General features: G+C 33.0%; 1 protein-coding gene across 1 annotated transcript in view; it reads left to right on the plus strand.

Moving 5' to 3' along the window:
• The window catches only part of LOC143257848 (tyrosine-protein phosphatase 69D-like), a 79,195-nt gene extending 67,092 nt beyond the window's left edge, over window positions 1-12,103 (plus strand). The window contains exons 23-27 of the mRNA XM_076516880.1: window positions 156-287; window positions 2,801-2,923; window positions 4,173-4,339; window positions 7,688-7,823; window positions 9,043-12,103. Coding sequence (XP_076372995.1) covers window positions 156-287; window positions 2,801-2,923; window positions 4,173-4,339; window positions 7,688-7,823; window positions 9,043-9,126 — 642 coding nt within the window. The 3' untranslated portion in view covers window positions 9,127-12,103. The remainder of the gene's footprint in view (window positions 1-155; window positions 288-2,800; window positions 2,924-4,172; window positions 4,340-7,687; window positions 7,824-9,042) is intronic.
• Window positions 12,104-25,773: the final 13,670 nt, after the last annotated feature.

A 25,773-nucleotide genomic window follows, 5' to 3' on the forward strand; every position in this document is an offset into this window, starting at 1 on the left:
TAAAGAATAACAATGCGAAATGTTAAATCATATTTTATATTATATACAATGTATCTTATTTGCAGTATAAATGACTTAGCTAGCAGTTTTTGAAGTTCTCATGAGCTCCAAACAATAAACTGAAGTTTATAAAAATAAAACTGTGTACTCCACAGGGCTATGATCGATCCTTGTCTTTCATCATCACCCAAGATCCCTTAGAAAACACAAAAATGGATTTCTGGAGAATGATCAAAGAACATAACATTAAAACTGTTGTAATGCTTTCAGAGCTAGGAGAAGGAGAGGTAAACCTGCATTTGGGTATTTTAATATATTATATAGTGGATTGAAATGCTATTAAAAATTTTCTAGATAATTTTTTATATGAAGACAACGAATATTTATTAAGTGGCCACTTTATTTAGACCCTCAGACACTACATTGTAGAACATTCCATTTGATTACATATCTGTAACAAACCAATTGGGTGATGGTTGGGGTTACTGTTTGAGCCTTTTTAAATACACAGGTTCATTTCTTGAACCTGTTGTTTAAACCCATTAGTGCTTAAGGTTCCTATAGTAGAAATCAAAAGGAAATGCATCTGGTGATAGGATAAAAATAAAGACAAGTATTAAAAAGGAATGCTTGAATGAGATTCAATAATATGACATATGTTAGAATATATACCAAAGAAACAATTTATTTCAAAATTGTTCAGGAGTTGCCAACTGTACAATTCAAAAGTGCATTGTGAAAACTTTCATATGGCATCTGAAAATCTAGTCTAAAAATGTGACTTTGATCATATTTGGATTAGTCTGTAGAAAATGGGGGAACAAAAATGTGATACAGTAGGGGAGAGTACATTTCATTTTTTACTGTAAAAACCACTAGGGTTATTTGATTACACTCTTGTGGTTTCTTTTCGAAACAAAAAACAAAAAAACAATCAGATCAGATTTTGAATTTGTTGCTGACCACATTCACCCAAAATGTTGTATTTTCACCTTTGTGGAAGAAATGTTTTTCCAAAATTGACCAATTTTATCTCATGCAAAATTATTTCAAAGATTTCCTTCATCTTCATAATCATCACAGTTTTTAAGTCTCTTCCTTCAACATATTTCTCTATAATCAAATATAGTATATTATGTTGTTTTGTAAAGTTGGTGCTTTATTGAGTCCATGCTGTTATCTTTGTAATATTGTAATGTTAAACAGAAGTTTACTAACATTCAGTGTATGTTAGCTAGTGTTTAGAGTGTCTTCTGTATCTGTTACTTATGTATTAACCTTCTTGCTTTCAGGTAGGGCAGAATGCATATCTTACAATTTTTTTACAGTTACATTCAAAATTAAACTACTTCATTATCAGTGTACACAAATAAACTTCACATCAAAACACAGTTGATAAACCAAATTTTGATATTATGTAAGTTTTATTTCTTCATTTTAGAAGGAAATATTTAAGCAGATTTTCAATTTCCCACTTGTATGTATGTTGTGACATTTGTTTGCTCTAATTTACCCATCCTTTTTTTTCCACTTTCCTTTCTGATGTTCCAATTAAAATATAAATTACTCTTTACAGTATAATTAATACTAAGTCATAATGTAATTCTTGTATCTTTTAATTTTCTTGGTTTATGAAGATAATTAGAAAGTTAAGATTACTTTCCAACCTGTTGCATCCAATTTATCACAAATTTCCAATAATTCTCTAATATTTGCTATTACATCACCATAATGTATAATCATGAGAAAGAGTTTTAATTTATCAAATGGCATGGAACATTATCTTGTTATTGGTGGAGTTTTCTTGTGCCTGCAAGTTGAATATTGCTATTACCAAGTTACAACAGAGTAGCTAAGGAAATTATTTTGAAGTACATATGCCTTTACTTAGAAAATTAGTCCAATAATAATAGTCATAGAACATTGTTTCTTAGTCAGACTCACTGCAGTAGTTAATAAATCAGATTTTTTAATTTCGAAAGGGAATATATAAATTCGTACTCTCACTTTGTGTGTATATTGTACATATACTGCATACTCAAACTAAATAAAAATTATCTAATGTACTGATACTATCATTACAGAAGATAGTAGGCTTAAGTTTCACTGGCAGAACAATAGAAAAAAATGCAAAAAACAAACATAAGTGGTAAATTCTTCATGTAAAAAAGTAGAAATTTATTAGGTGAGAAAATTAAAAACAAATTCTCCTCTTACTCACAAGTAGCCCATGCAAGATGTTGCTCAGTATGTTAGCTTGAACTACATGCTTGCCAAGTGACTTACAGCTTGTATTGTACAATTATTAGATAGTTATGGTACACAGCACAATGAAATTAAATAGAAAGATGTAGACTGTTATGAGCTGTGACCTATTTAGGATAAACACTTATAATTGTCTGTTACAGTCTGCAGTTATTGTAGGTGATATTTATTTATAAGGCTTTAGAGGTTATGCAAATAAAACTTGAAAACTGTAGGATGAAAGAAAGAATTGTTAAACTTAATATGAAAATCATTTTGCACTTAAACTAGTCAACAATTGGGCTTTGTACATTTAAGGATCAAATATAATTTTTTGGGGGTGTACAAAAGAATTTTAATGTTTACTAAAAGCATGTCAAATTTTGTGAAGATACCCCATACAACATAAAAAGTCATAGCATAAGTACTTTTATGATTACTTAATAGTTACAGGGCCAGTCAAAATGACAGATCCTGTATCAGTAGAGTTACACTCCTATGTAATTCTTGGTGTTTCTGTGGTTGTTATAAGTAAGACACTTTTTTTTATTTTCAGTCAAAGTGTCCACAGTATTGGCCATCTGAGGAACAAGAGTACGATTACATCCAGGTGACCTTTCATAAAGAAGAGAAAACTGATTTGGTCATAAAGAGGGAGTTTAGTGTTACAAATACAAAGGTAATCTAAATATATAAACTTTTTGTTTGTTATTTATTTGAAGATGATTAGTTTTGTGTTTTTTAATTACATTAAGTAGCTTTGCTTATAACATGCCATATGTTATCTGCATTTAAATTAACTGTCTTTTTATATTTTTTCTGTGTCTTTTAATCACCTATAATATTTCAGGTTGTTGTTTCAACACTGTGGTTTTCTGTGTTGCTTTCAGATTGTTTTGTTATTCTACCAAGAATCTTGTTATTGGTATTGCACAAGTCACAAACTCTTCATGAGGATTTATTATTTATTCTGTAATATTAAATTTATAACCATAATTCTATGTTCTCGATACCTTTTCCACTGTTTGAAAATTATCTAGTTTTATCAACTAAATGATATCCAAGATTTTGATGTAAAATGATTATCTGATGTTTAATGTTAAGTGACTATTGTTTCATAGTATTTGTAAAATTAGAAAATTTCTTTATGAAATGCGTATCCTCATTATGGTGATAAGTGGTTCTGAAATTCTGATCCTGGGGAAAAATTATTTTAGAATAAACCACAACAAAATTATTTTTTAAACCTGTGGTATCTGACTATTCTGTTGGATAATAGCTATTCTTACTCTTGTAATATTTCATTCCAAAAATATCACCAGTGGATAAAATTGTTTAAAATTGACAAGAACAACCTTGAAGTAGAAGATCTGCTCTTTCTATTGGAAATAAACAGGCCATTCAACTTAAAACAGTCACTAAGTAACCCAGCTTCTACTTTACAAATGGGCATGACATGGCTTGAACTCATGAATGTTGTACAATGATTTCCTTTTGAGACCAGTCCTAGAAGTTTGTATTAAGTTACTGGTAAACAAACTGAATGTACATGTTTTCCTGCCAGCAAGGAAGACGTTTTTAACTGTAGTCATTTCTTGTTTAACAAAGCCTAAAGTTTGATTGTTATAACCACTTTCACTTCAAGTGGGAGCAAATATGAAGGTTTTCATTATTCATTTAACAGTTTCTTTTGAAATAAAGGGATAAAAATTTAAATAACATAAGATTTTGAATCATAACATGTTTTATGGTACTAATTTTGTTAAAATAAGTTTATTAAATTTTGAGTATAACTCACTTTGTAATACCTGCCAAAAGGAATTTAAAAATGGTACCTAGGGTTAGTGAAAGAGTTTATAGCTATAACCTTTATTTCATTGTTACTGGAGCCATTTTTTTTTAAAGGATTTTTTCTTGTCATACTTCAGAACAATGACAACCATGTTATGACCCAGTACCAGTTTCTTAGATGGTCAGGTTCAGGTAATTTGAGTGCAGTACCAGAATGTACAGTGCACCTCTTAGACTTGATAGAGGAAGTACAGAAAGCCCCAAACCTGGATGATAACAACAGTCCTCTCACTGTACACTGCAGGTAAGGCTTAATTGTATAGTTAACCCAAACATAGATTGCATTAATAATCTACATGAACATTTTTACTGAACTGGTAAGCACAAAGTACAAAGTAACCGAAGTTTACATATTGTATAAAGATGGTTGAATTAACCAACCTCTTAATCATTTTGTACTTGTTATAATTTTCATGCTATATCTTTTAATACGCTTCAGTTATTTTCATATAATTTGGCAGACTTTTAGTAAACATTACAAGTCTTTTGTGTAATGATGTATTTTTACTTAAATATGATTGTCAATTTATATAACATTTCTGCATACTAGACCGAATGCTAAGGGACTTCCACATTCAGATTAAAAAATATTTTTCTTTGTCTTCAAAATCTTGGATCTTATTAGCATAATCTCTAAAACCTACTAAATAAATTTTCAAAGTTTTTTTTTTCTGTAAAACTTTATATTTTATCTGTCATTTCTCTATCTTAACTTTGTGCAAGGTTAGTCTATTTGACTGACCTCATAACCTCACAAAAAAATCCAAATTACCCATTTTTTTTCTTTTTGGAATGACTTGAAGTTGTTATATGAAACTACATTTGTTTATCCTAAATACACTTATAACAATATACATATATTTATACTTAAATTTTATTGCTCTTTGAATCCTGAGTAATTATTGTTCACACCATTATTAATTGTGAATCACTTGGTGAAAATGCAGCTCATGTTATGCCCTCAAATTGCATTATGCATGAACTACTTGAGAGCGTACCTTGTGAAAAAAACAATTATATCATTAATAGTAATTTCACCTAATCTAACCCTAACTACCTTAAAGGTTTTCTATGTTTACCTTTTTTGCTTTTATAATAATAAAGAATGCACATGAAAACGAGAAAAAATATGTACTTGCTTAAGTATTCTTTTTTCTGCCAACTATCAATGACACTTGACCCTACTTTCATGATACTAATAGTAGTAGTGCACTAAATTTTTTACTTAATTAAAAAACGAATTAAAGAACATTATATATTACAAGCAAAAAGTAGACAATGTTCCATAACTATGACAGTTTCCTGCTTTATAACTATGTACAAGAGTGATTAAAACTTCATCTAAGGTCGTTGTGTTTTCTGTGGGAATCAGTTATATGCTGTCTGTTAATTTGTCTGTCCTAACTTTAGTGAACTCGGTCAATTTGACTGACTTTGTAACCACCTTAGAAAATAAGAAATGAACTTAAATTATGCTTTTTTCTTTTTAAAATGACTGCAGATTGTAACAAGAAACTATGGTTGTTTATATTTAAATTTATTTTATTGCCATTGGAACCATGTCTAACAGTCCCACCACATGAGTTGTAAATTGTTCAGTGAATGTGTAGTGCAACTCACACTACTGTATTGAATGATATAATACATGAGCTACACACATACATCTTTCGTGAGGAATTTTTATTGCTATTATTATTTTTCATTAACCTTTCTAATTATAACTTAATAAATTACTAATATTTACATTTTAGTTACATTTATAATAATAAAAATGTATATAGAAACAAAAAATTTGGTACTTACCTTTGGCCTCCCATTTTTCCTTGCTGTCTGGTGCCAATGAAATTTAAGCTTTTTTTTTTGTACTAGTACTGTTAGTACAAAAAGGATTTGGGAATTATCTAAATAGTACAAGAAAAACTTTCAAACTGAAAATTAAATCAAGTAGAAAATACTCTGTACTAAAAATAGCACAAGATAATGTCATTTGATAACTTAAAACTCTGCCTTTATATTTGTGAAAAATGAATTAATATTAAAGTTTCAGAGAAAATTATTGGCAATTTGGTCTGATTTTTCAGCTTATAACTCCATGAACAAATAACATTGAAGGTTACAAAAATTATGCTTTGCTTTAGCAATACCTGTGTTGCAATGAGTAACTTAGATTAAATTCCTTAATACCTTGAGAACAAATGTATCAATTCTCATATTAAAAGAAATTGAGGAATTACCTGAATATTGCCTTACCAAATTAAGAATGTATATAATATTAAATGTTCATTTATTATCATCATTTTGATGTTGAGTTTATTCTTATACATGGACAATAAAGTAGTTTAATTAAATTTTCAATGCAACTTTCTAGAAAGTTGTAACATGCACACTTTTTACCTACCAGTAGCGAGAGGGTTAACCTGGAATTTAGTAACAATATACTTGCCGTATGATATAATTTAGGTTTTCTTATCTAAACTTGTAACATGAATTTTGGTACCAGTCTACTTGCTTTACACAGTAGGTTAGACTTAGTATTTCATTGATATGAATAAGTGCTCCATTTGATAACTGTGAATGATTTAGTACATTATTATGTCTACGAAACAAAATAATTTTTATGGAATTTTTTTACACTATTTTTGTCATGTGTGTTAAAAACATTTACAGACTTGTGGCTCTAACGAATCTTGTCTTCACACTTCTGCACTTGTGAAAGTTTGTGTACGTAGAAATATGATATATAAATTGAAGATTTATTTGTGAAATATTTTGTTTGAAATTAGTTTGAGGCTATTGTACCTTTCTATTAAAACTTCAGATCAAAAGCAAGTGAACTGTGTTTATGAATTAATAAAGGAAGATCTCTGTTACACAAACTAACTAGAAATGCTTAATATTAATAATTAATAGATCAGAAAACTAAAACCTATAATGAGTAGAATGTAATGCGCCATCATTTACGTATTCTGTGCTAATGATGTTTTCATTCATAAACCTAATAGCTCATGAAATTTGTGTAGCTTAGGAGACTTTTGTTTGTCCTGAATCCACATATTAAGCTAAGAATGTAAAATAGTATTTGTATGTGTCATTTAGAATTCTGTAAACAATGTAATCCATATTCGAATATTAAACTAAATATGTTATGATTAAAACAACTGTGCATACTACTAGAATTCACATAGCTTACTAATGCAGAAGACCTGAATATACTTGTAAGTGTGCATGCCTACCACTAAAAATTTACCAAAGTTGCAAAACACAAATAATCAAGAACAATAAATACTAATTGACTGTATTGAGATGCAGGTTCTCTCAACAATTCCATAGAAAATAGGAGAGAAAAAAATTAGCATGATTTTAACATATTCGTGTTTATATGATTGGACTCGATTAGAAACTTTGAACTTAACAATTAGGTTTTATTGCTAATAACAGGACTTTATTTATAACAGCAGCTGTGTTTTAATTTAATACATTTGTGATAGCTATGGAGTATAATTTTAACATGTAGTTCTCTAATTTAGGCTACTGAGTAATATTTTAACATGTAGTTTTCTAATTAGGCTACAGTGTATAATTTTACTTGCAGCGGAGGAGGAGACAAGAGTAGTGTTTATGTCACATTAAGTGTGCTTATTCAACAATTAAAAGCAGAAGGAAGAGTCGATGTTTTTCAGGCTGCACGTCACACCCGTTCTCAACGTCAGTGTATGCTCCAAACAATGGTAAGTCCTAGATGTTACCAGAAATATATCATTTTATGTATTCTCTACAGAATCATGATAACGATCAGGTAAATCCATTATTATTGGCCCGGCATGGCCAAGCGTGTTAAGGCGTTCGATTCGTAATCCAAAGGTCGCAGGTTCGAATCCCAGTCACACCAAACGTGCTCGCCCTTTCAGCTGTGGGGGCATTATAATGTGATGGTCAATCCCACTATTCATTGGTAAAAGAGTAGCCCAAGTGTTGGCAGTAGATGGTGATGACTAGCTGCCTTCCCTCTAATCTTACACTGCTACTTTAGGGATGGCTAGTGCAGATAGCCCTCAAGTAGCTTTGCACAAAATTTAAAAAAAAAATCCATTATTCAAATCTGTTGTGATGTAACATGGACTAGGAGTGGTGTTTAAAGCATTTTGAGTAGTAGCTTCTCAAATGTTTTGTTAAATGCATAATATGTGGAGCAAACCAAATTAATAGTACAAATGAAAGATCTCTGTAATCATTTTATGTTTAGGTCAGAATTGTGTGTTTTTTAACTTTTAGAAGTAATAACTCAAGGGGTTTTTACCCTTCTTTTAGAATTTGAGTTGCCAGCCCCACCTCCTGGAAAATGAGAATTATAATTCTTTCTTTATTCATTCAACATATGTATATGAACTCAAGTTTCTTATTCACTTCACAATCTTACATTTTTTACTACATTTAATTTTCAATTTAATAAGTCAATTTTTGTTAAACAAACTACCTTTACACTTGTGCTGGAATGTTGTTAGTGAGATGTAACTAATATGACAGTAATACATAATTATTATTGTTCACTGGAATAACTTTGTCAGTGTTGACAGAATATTACTTAAAGTAACAGATTTAGTTTAACCTAGTAATATCTGGGTCATTTTTCACACGCTGTTCTTAAAGCTTCTGAATTGAGATAAAATTGTATCTTGTCATTATTAAGATGATCCCCACCCTTGTTAATATTAGTCTCAGTAACAGATGTGAAGCCAAATTTGAAAAGTGTTTTATGAGTAGCTACTCCCTAGTAGTTTGGAAGTTATTTTAGATCACGAGATTTTTTTTTGTAAGTCTTGTATATAAAAAAGAAATTGTGTTCATAACAAGAATCATTTATAATCTGAAACTGTTTACAAGTGATGTATAGATTTTTAGTTAATCTACATAATTTAATAGTTTTTTGGGTTTTTTGTGTGTTTCTAGAATCAGTACGATTTTCTGTACCGAGGTCTCCTAGATTACATACATCATCACAAGTTGATAGACGTGGAGTCCGCTTTGCTTTGAAGGCTCAAAAAAACCCAGGTGATATTAAAGGTTACACTGCAGCTGTTTCTCTAGTGAGTGTAAAATGAACTCAGTAAATGCATCTACTTGCAGTGAATTAAGGAATTTGTGCCAAGACAAAGAAAAAATTCATTGTTTAGTGCCTGAATAAGTTGATCCATGAGAGAATAAATCCAGCACTTCTAATACCCAGACACTGAATTTTAAAAGAAACTGTGCATTCCTCAATAAATATGGTTTGGTTTTAAACTAACATTGTTGAAACTGTGTAGTTTTATCCCACTTTCACCAAGATTCATATAATCTTGGAGACAGACCTGGTGATTTCCTTTATCTGATTATGTTGGTTAAGCTTAAATTCTTCTGTGATGGACAAGTTACAGAAGCAAATCGGTGTTTTGAAATTTTTACTTTATTAAATTTCTATAAATTTTGGATTCTTTATTTGCCATTTTACCAATTTGCTGTCTCTGTAATGCAGACCTTCTACATATCTTAAGTAGTAAAGTAAGATATCTGTAATACATTCACTAACTGTTCTATCTAAAATACGAGGTTTTTCATTAGTTCTTTAGTTGTTGTTTTTTCAGTAGAAAATTCTTATTTGTTGATTTATGTTTGTGATTTCTTCACAAATTAAAACATTGTAATTTAAAAAGGATAAAATAATATTTTACTTTGTTTCAAACCAGGTTCACTTTGTTGTGGTGTTAACTGTTAAGGATTTTATGTTGGTACAGTTTGTTACTCACTCCTCCAATTTGTCATGACAGTAAATACCATATCATATCAAAGTTACTTGTATTATTATTATTATTTGATGGTAGTTATGCCACTTCAGGGTATTTCAAGGAATTTGAAGTTGGTTCTTGTTTTTGCATCAAGAATATATTATTTTTAAATGGTTTTAAAATCACAATTTTCAATGTAAATATGATTGAAATGATTTTCCTCATTAGAACTGTTGAAGCTACAAGTTTTAAAATTTTCTATTGTAGTACAATTCTTTATCATCATATAACAAATAATTACACTGAAAAATATTCAAACTTAAATACCTTTTTAGGTTGTTATCTGGTTAGTGAAACTTTTCAAAAGAACTAAATTACACGTACATGTAACTTGTTACAAAATACAAGGTTATAGAAATATTTTAATATTACTAATTTTGCACTTCTGACAGTAATGTAACAACTTGTATCCAAAAGTACATCTGTTTTGAGGTTTCTAACTTTGTGATTCATTGCATTTTTCTTGCTTCATAATTGCATAGGATCGTAAATGTTACAGTGAGTCCCAATGCTGTAAGGTAATAGATAAGTAAAATAGGTTTATACTGGATTACTTACATGAAAAATGTTAAACATGTATATGTATACGCCATCAATTTACGAATCATTTTGTTTCAAAAACAATTAATGTACATTTGGGAATTAGAAATTAGTGATTCTGAATTAATCATAAGTAACACTACATAAAGTTATCTCATCTCAAACCATACTCTCAATATTTCCAAGAGTGCATTGATTTAATAAAGAATTTTTAGGCAAGGTTATACATAGTTATTTTTAGATACAATTATAATCCACAAACTTATCTGGGAATTACAAAAATGAACTGCTGGTTTTTCAGTTAAAGAATTGCTTTTTGTAAAGGTTTATGTTGCTTGTAATTTGTATGTACTTCATTTTGTGAATGATATATTTGATTATACTACTACTTTGCAGTGATTTAGTACAGAGTTTTAATTTTCTGAATACCTTTAGCTAGGGGTTGAAGCACACTGAAGTGCATGGTTAAAATTTCTTGTACTTAAAATGTTATTATATATTTCAGATAGTTCTGCCTAATGTTTTACTACGTCAACCAGAAAAAAAAAATGTTTTTGTGTTCTACCAAAAAAGAAATTAGTCAGCTAAAATTAAAAACCCTTCAAAATTAATTTTATATTTATTTGTACTGTTTATAGCTGCAACACAAGACATACTGATATAACAAAATGTTATTGAACACCACTATCAAAACATACTGAAGTATACATTATTCCCTGTAATTATTATTAATTATAGGGAAGACGTTTGTGTTCTGACTTGGAGGTTAGTTGTTACTTAACCTTTGAGGTCAATGGAATATACAAATTGAAATGTGTTACAGAACGTCACAGGAAATCCTTTAACTTGTGACAGTATTTGAAATTATGAAAATATTTCACTTCTGATTGGATCATACATACCTACATACATATTTATATACTGCCTAAGTTACTTAAATTATTGCATTACAATAAAACATTCAGAAATTCCTTAAGCTGTTACATCAACTGTGGTAATTTAGTTTTTATATTATCAAGAGAATTCCTTGTTTTAATATCATTGGAACTAGGTGTCAATAGAATATATTCATCACTTACATACTTTAGGGCATTGTATTTTATGTTGGTCAAGTATCGGAAGTAGTAATACTGTTTGTTTGGTCATAAAGTTTATTTCTAATCATCTGTACTCATTCCCATGTAATTTTGACACAATTTTTTTACTTGTTATTTTAGTCTGTGCTGTAGTATTAACCCAGTTACAGGTATACAGCATGTAATAACATGGAGAAAAGTTAGGTTGAAATAGTGCCCAGTTACTAACTGAATTATAAACTATGGAGAATACTGCAAAATGACTAATTAAAAAAAACCAACAAACTTTTATGTAATCAAAAAATGTTGAAATATTTAGGTAGTGGACTTTTTGTAAATAACGTGTACTTACAAAACACCATGCAGTACCTTAGGTGGTGTTTACTTTCTATTAACACACTTGGCAACTTCTCTGAGAATGTTTTAATAGTACCAACACTAAGAGCTTAATTAATGTGTAAGTTTTCACATTGCTTCACATTAATTAGATTTAATTATTACTAGGAAACATTAAGAAATGTTTTGTACTAACAGATGGAAATGAAAGTTAAAAAATAAAGATTTATACTGGGAGTTTTACAGTTGTTGTGGATAAGTTTCAGCTGATTACCTGAAATGTGATTTGTGAACATTTATATAACTAAACACACTGTATTGAAAAAATAAGTTATTAACGTATAATAACTTAAATATCAAAATGATTACAGTAGTACCTTGGTTCTCAAACTTAATCTGTTCCAGAAGGCTGTTCGTAAACCGAAACAATTTTTCCCATAAGAAATACTGTGAATTAAATTAATTCGTTACAGACCTCCAAAAATTACACATTATGAAACATTTTAAGTAAAAAATATTGCTTATTTATACCTGTATAATAATACTTACATGCATAAAGTCAACCACAAAAACTATTAACCCTCTTTAAAAAACAATAAATGAAAATTTAACTGCACTTTACCTGTGCTGAGGAGAGCTGATGGCGTAAGTGAAAGGTGGTGAGGAACGTGGAGAGTAGGAGGGTTATTATTTTTTGGAAGGGAGTGAGTTGCCTTCCATAAAAACATCAGATAACTCCTTCTGGGGTTCTTTATCTTTTCTGTCTCTTTGCACCGCTACAACCTGCTTGAGACTAAATGGACCTATTTTTCACTAAACACTTGTCTAATGAGGTTTGTTTCTGCCTGCATTTTAAAATATTTCTGAAGTAAGACATGGCATTGTCATTGAAAAGGTTTGTGCTGCAGTTTGCTACAGCTTTGTCAGGGTGAAATTTTTCCACAAAACTTTGTAACTCTCCCCATTTTCCACACATTTCCTTGATTAGTGAACTAGGAACATCTTCCCTTCCTTCCTCCTCATCTGAAGATACTTCCTTAGTTGCCTTCTGTTGCTGCTCCTTCTGAAGGTCTTGGAGTTCTGTTGTGGTGAGCTCAGTGTTGTGATCTTCAAACCAACTCCTCCACATCATCACCACTCACATTCAAGCCCATACACTTGCCTTGTGAGACAATATCCTCAACAACATGCTCAGCCTTCAAAGTCTCTATCTGCTACTGAGTCTGGCCACAATTTCTTCCAGGCTGAGTTCATGGTCCTCAAAGACACTTCCCTCCAGGCTTTGTCTATGATCCTCAAGCAATGGAGGATATTAAAGTGATTTTTCCAGAACTCTCTGAGGGTTAACTCTGTATCAGAGGTCACTTCAAAGCACCTTTGAAACAGTGCTTTGGTGTAGAGTTTCTTAAAGTTCGATATGACCTGCTGGTCCATAGGCTGAATGAGAGGAGTCGTGTTAGGGGACAAGAGCTTCACTGTAATGAAACTGTACTTCTCCACCAACCCGTCCTCTAAGTCTGGTGGGTGAGCAGGTGCATTGTCCATCACAAGAAGGGCCTTGAGTGCCAACTGTTTTCCGTGAGGTAATTCTTTACACTTGGGCAAACACTTCATGGACCTACTCCATAAAAAATTACCTGGTTACCAATGCATTACTATTAGCCCTCCACATGACATTATTTTTCTTAAAAACCCTCGGGTTCTCAGAATGGTACACAAGCAAAGGCTTATGTTTTAAGACCCCACTTGCATTACTACATAACAATAGAGTTAGCCTGTCCTTCATTGGCTTGTATCATAACAGTGACTTCTCATCCTTGGTGATGTAGATCGTCTTTGGCATTTTCTTCCAAAAGAGGCCTGTCTCATCGCAGTGAACACTTGTTGGGGAATAAAACCCTTAGCTTCTACATAGTCCTTAAATTCTTTAACAAATTTATCAGCAGCGTCTTTGTTAGAACTGGCACCCTCCCCATGTCTCACCACACTATGTATGCCACTTCTCTTCCTAAATTTTTCAAACCACCCCGTACTTGCCTTAAAGACATCACTTGTATCAACACTCGTTCCAGGGTGTTTTTCAGGAGGTCAGCATGCAACTGCTTTGCTTTCTCACAAATGATGGTCTCAGAAATGCTATCACCAGCTAACTGTTTTTCGTTTACCCAAACCAACGACAGTTTTTCTACCTCTTTCATTGTTTGTGATCTTTTTTTCGTAAGCACTGTCACTCCTTTTGCAACGTCAGCTCCTTTGATGACCTCTTTATTTTTCAGTATTGTGCAGACTGTAGACTTAGCCATAGCAAACTCAAACACGCGAACACCACTCCCATACTTCGCTATGAGATCTTTTTTCACCTCTATTGTGGCTCTAAAAACTCTTCTTTTTGGTTTGCTGCTTTCATTATCCTTCTTTGACCCCATGGTGGCTTATTTAATCAGAATATTTAGAAAAACAAAAAGAAAAACGTGAACGTTCACAGCAGATTTTAGCAGGGGTGTGGACTGAGCGACAGGTGCGGGTAAAATGTTTGAACAAGCTTGGCGTGGGCCGAAAATGATCGAAGGGTCATCGGTCCGGTTATTTCGGGGGTTCGGGCCACGATAGCTTGGATCGGGAACCGAGACATTTTTTTTTCTCAAACAATGTGTTCGAGAATCGAGGTACCACTGTATTTGTAAAACTAACGTTAACAATAGGATAAATGAAGAGTACGTTCGTTATACAATACACAACTACTGAGCTCTGAATGATAATGTAGTCGCATATTTCTCTCGTTGGGCGGGTTTTTTTGTGGATTACTTGATATAAAAAAAAATGTCAAGTTCAATGCATGTTACACAGTGAATTATATTACATCAATGAAAGTTTGCTACAGGAAAGTTCACTTGTAGGCCTAACTTCATATTCAATGTTTCAAGAAAAACTGAAAGTAACGTAGACCTATGTTACTTAGCTTAAACCGATGAACAACCACTTATTTAACTGAAGAGTAGAATATATACAATACCTCTCAGTTCTAACACTGAATAATACTCCTGACAATAAACTGACTTGATTAGTCAGTGATCATTAACTCCCTGCTTAAATTATCTGATTGGCACTTAACTCTTTCTGTCAATCGGATTACTCTCTATTTTACTTCTCGTTCATTACTTATTAAATATTCGAGGCATTTATCAACTGAGCTGGATATAGCAGAATTAAAGTATGCTCCTTTACCTAAACACTGGCTATAAAAAAATTATACCACCTATTTCCACTACTCCTTGGTGGTTCTGAAACCAAAAAATGGGTCCGGTAAGGCCAAGCGTATTTAAGCGAGCGACTCGTAATCCGAGGGTCGTGGGTTCGAATTTACGTCACACCAATCATGCTTGCCCTTTCAGCTGTGGGAGCGTTATAATGTGATGGTCAATCCCACTATTCATCGGTAAAAGAGTAGCCCAAAAGTTGGCGGTGGGTGGGGATGACTAGCTGCCTTCCCTCTAGTCTTACAATGCTAAATTAGGGACGGTTAGCGCAGATAGTCCTCGAGTAGCTTTGCGCGAAATTGAAAAAAAAAAAAAAAACGAAACGAAAATGAAACCAAAAAATATTTCACGTTGGGTTATGTCTAACGCAAGTTCGAACATCGAATTTCGGAATTATGGTCTCGAGCTTAATGAGGGGGTTGCACACCGGAAATAAAAAATGAAATGGCCATGAATTAGACTCAAGAACCTTTTATTCCACCTGCTCTTCGTGTATATTTGTGGGAAATTAAATATAAAATGAAAAACATTAATTAAATGATGATGATAATTTCTACTTCATCAACTGAGATTATTTGATGATCATCCGCCATCTTGTGGCATATATTTCACTGAAGCACATACAACTAATATATTTATAATAAATTGAACCAACCCCTTCCTGAAATAAATCAGAAACATATTTGTGTGTGTGTGTGTGTAAAATTACACTACAATATTTAAAATTCTTCTAGGTCTAAAAATAAAATTAAGCATTTTAATGTTTTGTAATTCATATCTACAGGTTTGCTTCTTAAAAGTAAAATTGCATAAAGCAATATGCTGGGTCCATCATGGATATCGAACCCCAAACTTACTACTAGTAGGCTTACTACTATCCCAACAGGAAACTGTATTCATCTGTTTAAATATGTACGTTTTAATTTATACTATATATAATTAACTAATCTAAAGTAATTTGTATTTCTTGGAATTACTGTGCATAACAAATACTGTTATTTATGTAATTGCTTTAAAGGATGTACATATTTCTTCAAATTAAAATAGTTCAAGCATTATCTGTCGGTTTCGCAATATATACATTTGTTGTGTTGACCCTGCATCTCAAATGTTTATCTGCAGTTGCCATTCACCCTTAATTTTTTATTCAAAAGATATTCAAAAATATAATCATTTTAAACACAAATACACAAGTAATAAGGATTATCAAAAGTTATCTGGTTTTGTTCTGACTACGTTAAATAACGAAAATGTAATACAAAATTAAATTAAGATTAAAAGGTCAACAGATGAAAGCACTTGCAAGAATGTGAAACGTCTCACCCGAAGAAGATTTTGTTTATTTCGTTTGTTATTCTTTGGAAGAGTTCTCACTGGGCAATTTCTCAGAGTGACCCAGTTTTATGACAAAATTATTTTATAACTACATCTTGAAAATCTAAATTCGCTGGACAAAAATGTTGTAGTTCCAGTTCCAGAAAGGTTTCTTTGTTTTCTTTGATAGATTGTTTAGGTCCTGACGAGAGGCGGAAGACTTCGAAACGTCGTCCTCTATACTTGTGTCTCCACAACAAGCAGTTGCCATCCATTCTATAAAGTTTCATCGTCTGTTTGTTTGGTTTTTACCCTAATAATTTATTATATAAAATTTTTGGACCATTATAGTACTGAATAAGTATACTTAAATTTTGTGGCGAAAATAATATGGATAAATTTTGACATAAAACTAAGTTATGAATGTATTTTAAAGATGGCTGGTGTGGGTACTGAAATTTGAAAATAAAGTACAAACAGCAACTCAAACCGAAATAGAACCAATACAAAGGAACATATGGATACCAATTTTAATTAATAACCTAACTGTAACGCCCCCTACAATCTCGTACTTCTTTACATTCTCGTCCCTAAGGCATGACCACAAACGGTCAGTTGCAAACTGTCTTTGTTAACCTTGAAGGTAGCTTTAGAAGGTTAAAACATTATTCTGTATTTTATTTTAATTAAAATTTTAATACTCATACCAGCCGTCTTTAGAATAAATTTTTACTTAAAGTGGGGGTGGCCCGGCATGGCCTAGCGCGTAAGGCGTGCGACTCGTAATCCGGGGGTCGCGGGTTCGCGCCCGCGTCGCGCTAAACATGCTCGCCCTCCCAGCCGTGGGGGTGTATAATGTGACGGTCAATCCCACTATTCGTTGGTAAAGAGTAGCCCAAGAGTTGGCGGTGGGTGGTGATGACTAGCTGCCTTCCCTCTAGTCTTACACTGCTAAATTAGGGACGGCTAGCACAGATAGCCCTCGAGTAGCTTTGTGCGAAATTTCCAAAACAAACAAAACAAACTTAAAGTGGGTTTCTCGTCATCACGAAATAAAGCTATAATTTTAAGACAATCCAAATGGATCACCAAATGCATTCAGAGACGCTATTTTTCGAAAGTTACCATTTCAGCGTGACTTTTTTCGTATAATTTTGATCATTTTTGTATTTACAAGGCACTCGAAGTATCCGCCTTTTTAGTTGTTCACATATCGGTTGAACTTCGATAGTTCGTTATTTTACATAAAGCATCAACATTATTTAAACCACAGTTTGTTTGTTATTAAGCACAAAGTTACACAATGGGCTTCTGTTTTGTTTGTTTGCTTGTTTTTTAATTTCACGCAAAACTACTCGAGGGCTATCTGCGCAGCCGTCCCTAATTTAGCAGTATAAGACTAGAGGGAAGGCAGCTAGTCATCACCACCCACCGCTAACTCTTGGGCTACTCTTTTACCGACGAATAATGGGATTGACCGTCAAATTATAACGCCCCCACGGCTAAAAGAACGAGCATGTTTGGTGCGACGGGGATTCGAACCCGCGAACCTCAGATTACAAGTCGAACGCCTTAACCCATCTGGCCATGCCGGGCCATAATGAGCTATCTGTACTCTGCACATCACGGGTATCAAAATTCGGTTTCTAGCAGTATAAGTCCCCAGACATCCCTCTGAGCCACTGGGGATGGGATCAATTACACCAGAGGGGCCACTACGGATCTGTCATCAAAGTATCCCAATTTATATGTATTGCTAACTTACTGCAAAAAAAAAATTGTCATGAAATCTAGGTGTGTTATGCACAAACCATCTTTTAAATAGTTTTGTTTGTGTGAATAACGCGCACAAGAAAGTATTTTGTTCTCTTCCAAAAAAAAAAAAAATTAGTTTTTATTCAAGACAAATATTGATGTTGTGTTTTAACTATTGAAACTGATCCGCATCTCTACTCGTTAAAAGTGTTGTGTGAATAAATCAAGCCACCAAGTGGTATCAATACACGTGGTGGGCAGAGCACAGAGAGCCCTTTGTTTGGCTTTGTGCTTAATTCTAAACAAGCAATCAATGAGTTCAGAATGTTCATAAGCTTCGCCTAGCGAAGTTAGCCTTAATTACGGTACGCGGACATAACGTCAGTGATTCACGACACAATTAACAAAAAATCATAACATTTGTAATAAGCCTTATCCGAGTTTTCCACGTGCATGTATATAGTACTGTTCTCACTTAAAGACTCGACTCTACCTGCAGAGATGCCAACCATTACAATTTGAGCGTAATCATTACGATTTTGGTGTATATATTACGACAATACGCTCATACAGACAAATATTACAACTTGTTGCAACTCCCAAATTATTATATATTATATCGGCCTATACAATAAAGTGATAAATTGTTCCCCCAGAGCTTGAAAGGGGTGAAAAGAAAATTTCTAGTGAGAAACAAAAAAATTTTGATAATAAATAAAAGACATAGTCCAAATGGCTACAAAAAAAAGATCCAAAACTATCCACCTGTCCGTCCGTCTTTTTCTCCATCTAATAATGTTTGTCTTTAGCTTTCTCTTTCTACCATCATACTATAATAGAACTCTTGCTTATATAATACTGGAAAAAAAAAATTATTTCGTGATTTGCAATCCCCAACTCTGCGAGATTTTATCCTGTTTACATAGATTTGTAACAGGGGTCACGACGTTTTGTTACGAAGAGCTTGTTTTTCTCCATTCTCAGGGTGCAGATGTGACGTCATTAAACGTCACACGCGGATTTAATTCACTGGCGCTTCGGGTAATTAAATAATAAAAAAATCTTTCTATTTACGAAATAGTAGAACTGATCTTTTAAAACAGTAATTTATAGACTAAATAGGTAAATCTAGAAACATCATTACAATATCTTAACACTCGCCGTGACCAAAAATGTGAATGTTTTTAACCAGAACAAACATTATTTACTTTTATTACGTCAGTAGACACATGTGAACCTTCTTGTAATACTGATATGTGTTTTCTTATATATACAGAGATAACAAGTGCAATGAAAATTGACGGTTACTCCCACTATTTGTTGGTAAAAGAATAGCACAAGAGTTCGCGGTGATGCCCTCCTACTAACCTTACACTGCTAAATTAGGGACGGCTAGTGCAAATCGCCCTAGTGTGGCTTTGCACCACTAAATTCAGAACTTTGTTTGTTTGTTTTGGAATTTCGCACAAAGCTACACGAGGGCTATCTAATTAGGGTTAGCCGTCCCTAATTTAGCAGTGTAAGACTAGAGGGAAGACAGCTAGTCATCATCACCCACCGCCAACTCTTGGGCTACGATTGACCGTAACATTATAACGCCCCCACGGCTGGGAGGGCGAGCATGTTTGGCGCGACGCGGGCGCGAACCCGCGAATTACGAGTCGCACGCCTTACGCGCTAGGCCATGCCAGGCCGAAATTCAGAACTACATGCACGGCATGTAAACAATAACATCAACACAGAACAGTATGGAAACATTTTGCTATCCTAGGAACGTATTAAAACACTACATTACTCGAAATATATAAACTGTAATTATCGGATCGTTTAGGAAAATTGATTTAAAATAACACGACTTTTGGTATAATTTAATTAAAACTTAATATAAATAAAAAAGACAACATTAATGATCAGTTAATACAAATAAAACCTGAAACTAAAGCCTAAAAAACAAACTTTCCTTAATGTTCTGAGAATCACGATCGATATAAGCATCTAATCAATCAACCGTTTTACCCTTCTGGAGGCCATGCTTTCTATTTGTTCTCCCTCTTAGAATCTGTCTCATAACCAATAAATTATGGTTATACTACTGATGATATACAGTTATGTTCTTATATTTGTCGCAGTTATGGTTTCTGGTTATTTAGTTTGAAAATCGATCTTTGCTGTCAGTTCTGGTTTTTCTTTTTCTAAAGAAAATAGATAAGATGTCGGAGAAAATATTTGAAGACAGGGGCAAAAATAAATAAGGGGGAAAATGTCAATATTGGTTTCTTCACAAATATTTTTTTTGTTATTTTGTAATACGTGAGAGTTCAAGTTTTAATACATTTTCCGAGCATAAGTTCAAACTAAATATTTTCTGAATGTTTGGAGTTTATTAAAATTTTTAGTGACGACAAAAGATATAAATAAAATGAATATTTTTACCAAGCTTACTCTGGCCTTGTTTCTTTGTAAAACTTTTCAACCACTCAAAAATTGACAGAAAAGTAAAATTATTTGTATCATTTTAGTTTGCCCTCAGTATAGCCAGGTGGCTATGGGTTTGACTCGTAATCTAAGGGTGGCGTGTTCGAATCCCCGTCACACCAAACATGCTCTTTCAGACGCGAAGGCATATACTGTTATTATCAATCCCACTATTCGTTGGTAAAAGAGTAGCCCAAGAGCTGACGGTAGATGGTGTTGACTAGTTGCCTCCCCTCTAAATAAATAAAAGGCCACCTATAAATTAGACTCCACAGTAGTTTAGGGATTATTTACTAAACATTGAAAGGATTTTTATGTAAACGTTTTATAGTTAATACCTAACTAATGAAAGTGCAAGTAATTTATGGAACTATAAGAGAAATGATTTATTTTCACCAAGTGTATGTGTATGAAAAGGGCCTGAGTAAATGTGGGTTACTCTGGCCCTCGTGTACAATATATAAATACACTTGACAGTTGTAAAACCAAAATTTAAAGAAAGGAGGAAGAGGTAAACGAAACCCGATTTTCCTGGGTAGATAAACATCCTATACACAAATACCTGAGCAGTTAACCTCTTCCAAAGGAAGGCGGTGTTGACTAGTACCTTCCCTGTAGTCTTTTACTGCCAAAACAGGGACTGCTAGAACAGACAGCCTTCGTGTATCTTTGTGTGAAATTCAAAATAAAACAAACCATTTTCCAAATGTTATCGGCGATAACGCTGTCGATTAGTTACCGTCTCTCTAATCCAACAGTTCTATATTTAGGGCGGGTTTGTACAAATAACCTTGAGTTGCTTCACACGAAGTTCTGAAGCAAAATAAATTACATTTTTTAAAACAAATATTGGCCCGAGGTGCCTATGTTGGGAGAGTTTCGTAGCCGGAAGTCCTCGAACTTGAAATGTGATTAACTCGCGATTAATACATGTTAGGAAAAATATAACATGACATTCTTATCGTGCACGATTTGTCCATTTTTATCAAATATGTGGGACACACCTGTTAGAAGAGCACTCAATGGTCTAGCCTCGTTTATCATGCCAAACCATTAACCAAAACCAACACGTAACATTTACAGCCGTTTCGCTGGACAAACTGGGAGAATAGACTACACACATACACATTGCTAAATTCTCCCATAATTCCTTTATCTCGTGTTCCAGAGGCCTCAAAGATTTCATGTATACGAGTTGACATAAATATATCACTTCCCCTGTCCTCTTCAGTTCTTCTTGTATAGTGAATAAACTGTACTGGAGAATATAAATCAGATTCAGTAATTTGACGTAACATACAACTACAAGGATCTAGGAAAGGGCACGTATCTGTTGCTGTAAATTATTTTCTTAAACCGTACAGATTCCCAGAATTGTATATTGTACGCACAGCATTAAAAAAAAAGTCCCTTTCTTGATTCAATGTGCAGTGATCATGACATACTAACTAACGAATGTAGAAATATCGTTATGTGCTCTCATTTCACTTAACTCTGCAGCTTACGTGTTAGTTTTTGTATATATTTTCGAAACAAAAACCTCTCCCCACCGCGTTCTCTCTTCTGATATTATATTTTTGCTCGAGATATGTGACAGTATTTAGTAAATAAAGGCATATCTGAAAGAATGCAAATTACATTGATTATTGGATGCACAATTATAAAATTCCACCAAATGTATTACTAAATATCCCGTTACGTCCCTCCAACTCGAATTACAAACAAAGCTAAACATTACAATGCCAAGATTTTCTTCCGCCAATGTCATGTGACAAAATAGCTCGTTTGCCGAAAGGGTTTTGGTTTGTTTTGAATTTCGCGCAAAGTTACTCAAAGGTTATCTGCGAAGGTCGTCCCTAATTTAACAGTGTAACACTAGAGGGAAGGCAGCTACTCATCACCATACACCGCTAACTCTTGGGTTACTCTTTTACCAACGAATAGTGGGATTACCCGTCATATTGTAGTGCCCCCACGGCTGAAATGGCGAGCATGTTTGGTGTGACGGGGATTCGAACCCACGACCCTCAGGTTAAGAGTTGAGTGCCTTAATCATTTGGTCATGCTGGGCCTGTTGAAAGGGTTACAATCACAGCCAGATTGTTCGATGGTGGTATTAATAAACCCAAATATAAATCAAATACAAAGTTCAAATTTAAGTTGGATTGTAGATCCTTGAGAAAGAGCTAATATGTTTATTCCAATCCAGGAAAAAGAGTTACAGGAAAAAGTCAGAATACAAACACGGACACTTATAATGAGTTTTTGTTACATTTTTTTGCACACCTAGAATTTATAAATTAGATCTACAATGAGTGCCAACTAATGATGTATTTAAAAAAATGACATAATATTATTGAAATCATGGTGATGAAATAACTTCAGTATTATTCAAACAAATCATTATTTATTATTAGAAATACGTGTTTTAAAATGTTCCATTTTTTTGCACACTAGTATATGTGTGGTGCCATAGCACATAATTTGTGTTGTCAATGTGTAAAAATCATGTATTGTCAGTTAATAATTGATTTTTTTTTGCTTTATGATCTTAATTACTTATGGTATTTAAATAAGATGTGTTTTTTTCCTGTGACTTTATTTCCTTTCACCATGTATTTATCCTTCAACTTTAAAGACCTCTTAAATATATTTATATTCCACAATCAGTGGTGAGTGAATTTGTTGGACTGGACTGCAAGTTTCGGATGTTAAAGCAGCCTCGTCCCGCGACGATTTTTAAGGCTGTATTCCAAATAAAACACTATGTGAAATATACTACGTTGACCGAAGGCCATATTTTAGGAACATCCCAGAGTTTAAATATGCCTTTTCAAGAAGCGTAGAAACAGTGTACACTTTATGGAAAGTATTCCATTATTTTCAACCTATAATACTTCGAGTCTTAAAATAACACTAAATGTGTACGGCTGTTTTTAAACAAAATGGCTAAAAGATACATCTTTAAAAACGTTGAATATCAATAATCTTGCTTAACAGTTGAAACACCACGTGAAATGAAAAAAACAACAACAACCTTATTAAAACTTAAAGTCAATTGTCCCAACTAGCCTAGAAATAAACTGAATAGTCACACGTGCGAATATTTTTTAGGGAAAATCAAACCACAGAAAATAAACTCACGTATAATTTATCCTTAGTATAAACTTAAGAAATAAAGATTTTTCTTGCAAAGTTTAATTCCAAAAAGCATTTCTCCATATGGTTAATTCTTCACGAAATATTTGTTCGTTTGTTTGGAATTTTGCGTAAAGCTACATGAGGGCTATCTGCGCTAGCCGTCCCTAATTTAGCAGTCTAAGACTAGAGAAGGATAGCCATGCTGGGCCTTCTTGAAATATGAGTTGATGGTTGGTGGTTATGACTCCCCTCTAATTTTTCACTGCTCAGTTAGCATAGATAGCCCTCGTAAATTTTAAAATGTATATACATTGGACTCGGGCCCGGCATGGCAAAGCGTGTTAAGGCGTTCGACTCGTAATCCGAAAGTCGCGGGTTCGAATCCAGGTCGCACCAAACATGCTTATCCTTTCAGCCTTGGGGGCATTATAATGTGACGGTCAATCCCACTGTTCGTTGGTAAAAGAGCAGTCCAAGAGTTGGCGGTGGGTGGTGATGACTAGCTGCCTTCCCTCTAGTCTTACACTGCTAAAGTAGGGACGGCTAGCGCAGATAGCCCTCGAGTAGCTTTGCGCGAAATTCAAAAACAAAAAAGAGACATTGGACTCATATTATAGATAAATTATTATTAAAGTGTAAAAAGCAATAACATAAACTTGTTTATTAGCTATCATAATTTTATCGACTAGTAGATAATGAAGGCTACTACTTTTAGTGGGTTATTCCTATGGATACATAACTTCATTTCTACCCATGATAAAGACAATATTCTAAAAAAGTAATCTTGTAAGGAGATGAAACTAATTCGCAATAATAGGTGAATATTTTTTTTTATAGGAAATTGAAGCTTTTGTGTTATAATTAAATTCTAATCTGACATCACGATTTTGTAAAGTGCCAAGGGATGGGTCTGCAGTGAGAAAACGAAAAGATCAAATATTCAATTTTATTCTTATTTGCTGTATTATATTATCGTTTATACAATAATGTTTTAGCGCATTATATCGTTAGACAGCTTCTTTTGTACTTTTTTGTACAAAATAATGCGAGACTCAGTCTATGTAGCAATAAAAAATTAATTTGTTTTTAGCTTCTGCTACATACTTGCAGCTGCTTTCACAGAAACTACTTTAGGCCTAATTTGAATTCACTGAAACATTTGATAAGCATTTTCTTGATTGATAATAAATGCTGTCTTACTTAATGATTAGTTTATAAAAAAGCACATACACTTATCGTATAGCTTTATTCAACCAATCTTCTCTTGGTCATTAACATTCACGAACATTATATTCTTGGACTACCATTAAAAACTTTCTAAATATACCATCATCGTGTCAGTATCTATTTCTTGTAAATAACTAAATTAAAATATTGAAAATATATCTTACAACAACGACATCTAAGGATAAAAAGGTACTGTTCGCTCTTGTAGACTGCCTTATCTATCAAATTATGAAAAATAACGACAATAATCTGAAAGCAGCTCTTAGCATTCAAATACTCATGAGACTTTCCTTTAAATTCCGTCATTTCTGAAAACAACAAACTCCAAAGAATAATAACCCTTTCAGAAAAATACAGAAAAAACTGTATTTAGCTGAAGGTGACACATACCCTGTCAGATTTTATCTTTGTCTGCTAATTTTAATGTGTAGTGCGAAAAAAAAGGCATATATATTACACATTTTCTTAAAAGTGTGTGGGATTTCAATTATATCCCTCCCATACCTCTTTCTCAGGGGCCAAAGATTAAGCAGTTACTTGTGAAACTTATTTTGTGAAAATTAGTGTTAAAAGCGGTTTCATAGGTTATTAAAAAGTTAATGGTATTTTAGCAATAGCAAAAAAATATGTTATGCTGGTAAGAAAACTATTTCAATAAAATCATTTTACGCCTGTTGAATATTCAGAAGTTTATTATTTATGCGCCCTCTGTGCCATAGCGCTTATAGTCAGTAA

Source organism: Tachypleus tridentatus, chromosome 7 (assembly GCF_004210375.1).
Source record: "Tachypleus tridentatus isolate NWPU-2018 chromosome 7, ASM421037v1, whole genome shotgun sequence".
NCBI classification, from domain to species: domain Eukaryota; kingdom Metazoa; phylum Arthropoda; class Merostomata; order Xiphosura; family Limulidae; genus Tachypleus; species Tachypleus tridentatus.